The sequence below is a fragment of the Schistocerca serialis genome, chromosome 5 (genome assembly GCF_023864345.2).
Source record: "Schistocerca serialis cubense isolate TAMUIC-IGC-003099 chromosome 5, iqSchSeri2.2, whole genome shotgun sequence".
Taxonomy (NCBI): Eukaryota; Metazoa; Arthropoda; class Insecta; order Orthoptera; family Acrididae; genus Schistocerca; species Schistocerca serialis.
Genome location: NC_064642.1, coordinates 120,996,485 through 121,004,398, shown reverse-complemented (window position 1 = coordinate 121,004,398; position 7,914 = coordinate 120,996,485). Strand labels below are relative to the sequence as shown.

The window sequence follows — 7,914 nt, the reverse complement described above, 5'->3', positions numbered from 1 at the left end:
CGTAAAGCCTTGCATACAGATCGAGAAAATGTAGGAAACAGGCTAATACGACTCTGCGAATACTTAGATTTGTTTTGTTTTTCAACACCATTGTTATGCTGTTCCATGACGTGGATAAAAGGTTACTATTTGTTTATATAAAACCAGAGCTTTCTAGGTTTTCTTGAAACAACTTCTGCCAGTGCTTGAGTTTGGAGGTTACTGACTTCTACAAGTGGTTCAGTTTTTACGTGGTGGTAGGTCCTTACACGACACGAATTCGCATAAGGGAGATCAAACCTGAGTTTTACATGGTATGGAATAAACCGCCGGGGAATAGTTTAGGTAAATGAAACAACACTTAGACTGAGGAATCATTATTTTTGTCACGGGAATATATTGTTGTTATTGTTGTGATCAGCAATAATACTGGTGTCATGTAGCTCTCCTCAACAGTATATTTTCTGAAAATAACTACTACTGGTCCCTACATTCATCTGAACCTACTTACTGTATTCAAACCCTACAAGCTCTCTACGACCCCCTCCCGAAACTTCCACCCATTACAAAATGAGCTACTCTTTGATATCTCCATTATGTCACAAATCCTATGCCTTCCTTTAGTCAAGTTGTGCCATAGAGCTATTTTATCCTGAGATTTGTTGAGTATCTCTTTATTAGTTACTCGATCCTTCTTCTGCATGTTTCTATAGAACAACATTCTCGTCTTATGTGCAATATTTCTCGTCCACTTTTAAATTCCATAAAAGGCTGCACACTAAATAAATACTTTCAGAAAAGTGACACTAGTTTATAACCAATGTTAACATATTCTGATTCATTTTTGTTGGCACTGGAATGTAGTCTTCTGTATCTTGTAACGTACAATCACTCAACAGTGTAGTGAACTCTGTTTTATCTGGATTCTTACATTTTGACCACCAGCATGTACACAAAAATTTACATTAATAGTTCATCATATACCACATATTGTTCTGATCTAACTTTAGAAGATTTATTACAGTGTCGGAGATCGCCTAATAAAATTAAAGAACGTAGTCCGTCGAGAGTATCACTCTTTGTGGCAACGTAATGGCATTCACTTGAGGCAACATAAATCGTCAGAAATCGAAAAGTGAATGGGAAGGCATTTTCTCCGCATTACAAGTCCAGCGATTTAAAGACTGTGGCATCCTAATGGTAGAGCTTAACTTCTTAACAATGGTTATTTACTTATGTGTCTCACGTAACTGTTGAAGCCTTGGTAGCTGCCAACACACGTGCATCCTGAGTACCAAGTGTCATAGCTGTAATGGAGTCGTATAAATGATATGTGCGAGTGTACTGCAGTGTTTTCTTCGTGTTGTTGATGGTGAAGAAGATGGGAGAGGGTGACTTGCGTTGCCGGCACATATCCTACTCCTCTCAGATAGCACCAACAGGATCTTGTGCCATAACCGCCCTTAGTCAACATTATTTGAAAGCTAATACTACGAATGAACCAGTTCGGCTTTAGTAAATAACAGTTTTCCTCTAAGTACATCATATCAAATATTATGCTTCGTTACTGACTGGTCAGTTAAAAAACTTTACTTAAATTTGTGTTGTTAGATTTCTTTTTCCTGTCGGTGCACCAAATGTATATTGTTACAGATTCTTTCAATGGCGGTACCTTGAGATTTTAAAGGCCTGCTCGCAAGGTGGTATTGCCAAGAAACTCTGCTTTCTTCTTTTACAGACGGCTGAAATTAAGTCTTGAGTTTGTATTGCGGAGTTTCTAATCAGCCAAGAAGCGCTTAAAGAATTAAAAATTGCTTTCTTCTCCCTCCCAGGTCAGTGTCAGATTTTCCAACAAAGTGAATTTCCAATCATGACGAAAGGTGCGCCAGAATAATTCGGCAAGATTTCATGCTTATTGAGGTCAATGTTTCATTTCATTTACACGGCCTTTCCAAGGAGAGCTTCACGTCACGTTAATATTGATATATTTGCAGCAGCTCGAGGGATAAAGAGAATTGAGAAGTCGCGGAGTCCTCTGCATTCTCGAGAACTTTTGTCTGCGGACATTCGTACGGTGACCAGAGAGCGCAGCACTTCATCATGGCGAAGGCTCAGAGCGCCGGTAAGTTGCGTAAACCGTCTTCTGTTCAGAACTACAGTATTGTTTTTAGTCTTGTGTCTTTCAACTTCAAGTTAGAGCCATACCTTTTAATTTAGGACTACGAAATTCGAAATTCGGATAGGACCGCAACATCTGAAAACACTTTTTAATTTTTTTTACTAGTGCTGCCAACATGTAGTTATTTTAAAAGTATGAGTCGCATTAATCATTTCTCATTTTATTTTTCCAATAAGTTCATAGTGAACAATAGGAGAGAGAGACGAAGATTCCTTTCGCTTACATTGTAAACAAAGCAAGCAGTTTTAACTGAATTTCCCATGGGTGAGTAGCAGAATATGGCATTAATTAGGAACCACTCCCCAATGTTCAAGGACTGTACGGGAGAAACGCTTTTATGTTGTTGATTAAAATTTATTAATTACTTTTTTGACGTATTAAGCTGTTGAACTTCGAATTCATTTACGTAGATTTTTTTCTACAAGTAATGTAATTCCGAATCCAGTTGTAAATAGGTTAATTTTAAGTAAGTACTTAGTTATTCTTCATACTAAAACTATTACTCCAGCTGGTGTTGTTAATAGTCAAGATCTATAATCGACTACGTGAGATGGGTAATTTGAACGACTTGTTACAAACAAGTACCGCTATACACATGTCTGCATTTGATATTAAAATAATTATTTCTGTGCTTGAAAGTCACATTTTTGCCGTTACAGCAGTCATCGTGTTGTTGATAAGCGTACATTAAACGAACTTGACCGAATATTGGCAAATTTCCGGCAGCAGTGTATTACTCATAATTCTGAGGCAACTAAAAACCAAACATCTTCATTTCACATCCTTTAAGTAGTCCTTCACAAGTTAAAGCCTTACAGGCAGAATAAGTATTTTGAGACACTTAGAACATTACGAGAAACAAAATGCTTTTCCTGCAATAGTTCTACAATAGCGGGTATTAACGAAACAATACTTTGATATTAATGCTACACAGTACATTCAGATATTGTACTAGTTTATTCCTGTGTATTGAGTTTTGGCTTTCAAAGACGAATTCGTAGGAAATCTGCAAAATGAAGTGTTGCATGTGACTACATACAGCTCACAGACCCAAAATATTTAATCCTTTAGGGTTCTAGAGAGGGGGGAGGGGAGGAGGTTGATTTGGGGGGAGCAGACCAAACAGCGAGGTCATCGGTCTCATCGGATTAGGTAAGGATGGGGAAGGAAGTCTGCCGTGCCCTTTCAAAGGAACCATCCCGGCATTTGCCTCAAGCGATTTGGGGAACTCACGGAAAACCTAAATCAGAATGGGCGGACGCGGGATTGAACTGTCGTCCTCCCAAATGCGAGTCTAGTGTGCTAACCACTGCGCCACCTCGCTAGGTGGTTCTGAGACTTTTACTTGGGAAGCAACTATATTGAAATTCAAAAGAGTTTTATCCTGACGAACTTCTCTGATTCTGAAACTCTGTCATAATCGTAATAAATTTTAGTTTTACTAATTTTACTACAAATCTTTGAGAATGTCTCCAGTGTTGCGATTACATATGACTAACACGACAGCAAAAAGTTCATTTGTGTTTGTCCGTTAATAACCGTTTTCAATGGTAGCGACATCCATTATCATTTTTCTGTCACGTGTCCACTGCCTGACCAAAAGTCTGTTGCTAGTTCAAGAAGCCTTTCCCATTTCACGACTGGGTCTCTTCAAGACTGATGAGTTGTGTGAGCTGTACAAACACGTTAAGCAGCGAAGACAATGCCACACGATTCATTAAAGTGTTGACGTAACACTCTGTTTCGATTCGATGGCTACTGATAAAACGGAAGCATTGTCAAAAAATAGAACGCCATGACCAACAATTCATAGCCAACGACGCAACCACGCTTAATAATCGGTTGCAAGAGGAAAATAAAAATATGTCAACGATGAAAAAAACTAGGTAGAGGTTTCTTCAAACAGAAAATTAATTTGAATTTAGCTATTTTTTCGCGAAAAGTTATAACAACAAATATTTTTTTTTCATATTTCGTACTCCATCTGAACATGTAATTCTGTCAAACACTAATTGGTACTCGAAGGAACTTCATTTTGCAATGAGCATTCTGCTCTGTGGATGACACAGTGAGAGTCAGATTATGAATAAATTCTTTTGTGCTCAGGATAGACAACTATCTTATGATAAATTCCAGTAAGACCACGATCTCCCTGTTGCATCATGTTATATTCATATAAAAGAAGAAAACATTCAGATTTTATTTCATATCGTCTCCCCTAAGTAATGCAGAATCATAGCTTTGGAGGTATACTGATAGATCGGAATGTAAAGCTAGAAAAGCACTATCTGGAACATGTTACGGAATATCGCTGCTTACTGGGCGTTGTCAAGTTGTTTTTTCATTCCCGAGCTATATTACGTAGCACAAACAATGAAATCTGTCTACAATATAAAAACAAAATTATATAATTAACATGTTTTTGAAAGAAGGAATCCAATATGCAAAGTATAAAACTGTGTAGCACCCCAACAGCATTTTCCCAGATAGTAAATGATAATATTAAGCACACCGAACGTAAAATTAATCATCGCGCTAATATGGTGTAACACCGTCAAAGCCTTGACAATGGCCCCTATTCGCCGAGGAAGTGAGTTAACAAGTTTCTTTAGGTAGTTACATCTAGCTGAGGCCACTTGTTGATAATCATATAGGTCTATACATCTACATCTATATTCTGCACGCCACCTTGCAGTGTGTGGCGGAAGGTATTTTGTGCAACATTTTCACTCTCCCTTTCCTATTCCGGTTGCGAATAGTTCGAGGGAAGAACATTGCTGGTAAAGCCTCAGTGTAGATTTAATCTCTCTATTTTATCTTCATGGTCTTTTCGCGAGATATATGTTGGAGGAAGCAATATATTTGTTGACTCTGTTAGGAACGTACGCTATCGTAACATCAACAATAAACCACACAATGATGCAGAGAGCCTCTCTCGCTGCGTACGCCACTGGAGTCGGTTGATGATCTCTGTGATCAATCTAATGTGCAGAGATGTATCGAATGCCTTTCAGAAGTCGATACAGATCCGCACTGCCGCCTAATGAACAAAATACGGGACTACGGAATATCTGGCCAACTGTGTGATTGTATTGAAGAGTCAATGGTAAACAGAATACAGTGTGTCGTTCTGAAAGGAGAGAAATCTTCAGATGTAAAAGTAACTTCAAGTGCATCCCAGAGGAGTGTTATGTGATCGTTACTGTTCACAATATATATAAGTGAGCTAGTAGATAACGCCGGAAGTTCCATGAGGCTTTCCGCGGATGATACTTCTGTATACAGAGAAAAATCGAGCCGCTAAAAAATTGTAGCAAAATGAAGGAGGAACTGCAGAGGATCAACAGTTGGTGCAGGGAGCTACCAAGTGCTGGGATACTGACTGCTACGTTTCACTCGCTTCTCCAAATGATCCCCGACTTTCGGTTCTGAGCACTATGGGACTTAACATCTGAGGTCATCGGTCCCCTAGAACTTAGAACTACTTAAACCTAACTAACCTAAGGACATCACACACATCCATGCCCGAGGCAGGATTCGAACCTGCGATCGTAGCAGTCGCGCGGTTCCGGATTGAAGAACTTAGAACCGCTCGGTCACTGCGGACGGCAATCCCTGAATTTTGCCATTCGGTTAAAATCGGGTGATTTTGGGGGCCAGTCGATATGCGACAGAGTTCGTCAAATCAGGAACGAATAGGGACAGTCCTGCGAATATGGGTGTTGTTATCTTAGAAGATGAGAGTGTTCACAGCAGGATTATACAAGCAACACGCTCCGCGACGAGGTAGCGAGGGCACGTGCGCGGGCAGCGTGCACTGTTTCTCATTGTCGAACACGGCTTTCAGACACGTATGTGGATCCAAATTCTTGTCATTAACCATCTGTTGTTCTTAAATTAGGCTTTATAGTCCCAGTAGCATTGTAGTCCAACTACTTCAAGCAGTAGATCGGCGCTGTTTTCATCAGATAGACGGTAAATCATCAAGTAGAACAGAAGTGATATCTTGCGTTCCGCAAGGCTGTGTCATAGGCCCTCTGCTGTTCCTGATCTACATAAATGATCTAGGTGATCATCTGAGCAGCCCCCTTAGATTGTTTGCAGATGACGCTGTAATTTACCGTCTAGTAAAATCATCAGACGATCAATTCCAATGACAACATGATATAGAGAGAATTTCTGTATGGTGCGAAAAGTGCCAATTGGCACTAAACAAATAAAAGTGCGAGGTCATCCACATATGTACTAAAAGAAATCCGATAAATTTTGGGTATACGATAAATCGCACAAATCTAAGGGCTGTCAGTTCGACTGAATACCTAGGAATTACAATTACGAGCAACTTAAATTGGAAAGACCGCATAGATAATATTGTGGGGAAGGCGAAACAGAGACTGCGCTTTGTTGGCAGAACACGTAGAAGATGCGACAAACCCACTAAAGAGACAGCCTACATTACACTTGTCCGTCCTCTGATGGAATATTGCTGTGCGGTGTGGGATCCTTACCAGGTAGGATTGACGCGGACATCGAAAAAGTGCAAAGAAGGGCAGCTCGTTTCTTGTTATCGCGTAATGGGGGTGAGAGTGTCACTGATATGATACGCGACTTGGGGGGGCAGTCACTGAAACAAAGGCGGTTTTCTTTGTGGCGAGATATATTTACGAAATTTCATTCACCAACTTTCTTTTCCGAAAGCGAAAATATTTTGTTGACACCCACCTACGTAGGGAGAAATGATCATTGTAATAAATTAAGAGAAATCAGAGCTCGAACGGAAAAATTTAGGTGTTCCTTTTTCCCACGCGCCATTTGAGAGTGGAATGGTAGAGAAGTAGTATGAAAATGGTTCGATGAACCCTCTGCCAGGTAATTAAGTGTGAACTGAAGAGTAACCATGTAGATGTAGATGTAGATTCACGTAATATGGAGAGGTGACTCAAACCTAGCTAGCACGCCTCGCTGTAATAAAGCAAACTACCGCACTGGCTAATGATCAAGATTCAGTTATCCGTGTTAAACTCCGCTCTTCCAAATATGATTAATCGCAGCCACAACAGAACTCATTACATTTTAGAAAATGACATTATGACTAATTTGCACATAAATTCTACTGGCGAATCATGTGATGAACACCTCTGATATCACTCCATACTACAATGATTTTTTTTGCTATTCAGCTGCACTACAAAACCTCTTTTGATTCCCAACACGTTTGGCGCTCCATCTGTAGACAAAGAAACTGCCAAATTCTATCATAAACCTATATTTTCTCTACTTTCTTCTACGCTGCTGATGCATTTATCGTATTCTTCACTGTTATTAGGGCCATGAGCTCTTCTCTGACGCCTGCCCGGGTCGTCGAGCGGTTCTAGGCGCTACAGTCTGGAACCGTGCGACAGCTACGGTCGCAGGTTCGAATCCTGCCTCGAGCATGGATGTGTGTGATGTCCTTAGGTTAGTTAGGTTTATAAGTAGTTAGAAGTTCTAGGGGACTGATGACCTCAGATGTTAAGTCCCATAGTGCTCAGAGCCATTTTTTTTCTTCTCTGACCTCAAGTTCACTGCGGTCCTCCAGTAAAAAAGAACTTGCTGGACTCTGTGCATGATATCTACACTTTTATTAAAGAATATGCAACGAACTCTTTACAAGGATTTACAAGCCGACTCTCAGCTGCGTGTACTATATTCTGTGTGCGACACACGACTGTCATGTTTGATAACGACACCATCTGAAACTCTTCTACCTGAAGAGG

General features: G+C 40.1%; 1 protein-coding gene across 1 annotated transcript in view; it reads left to right on the top strand.

The window, feature by feature from the left end:
• Positions 1-2,062: 2,062 nt before the first annotated feature.
• LOC126481784 (odorant receptor 82a-like) overlaps positions 2,063-7,914 on the top strand; it is a 93,478-nt gene continuing 87,626 nt past the window's right edge. The window contains exon 1 of the mRNA XM_050105740.1: positions 2,063-2,101. Within this exon, the coding sequence (XP_049961697.1) occupies positions 2,080-2,101 (22 nt within the window). The 5' untranslated portion in view covers positions 2,063-2,079. The remainder of the gene's footprint in view (positions 2,102-7,914) is intronic.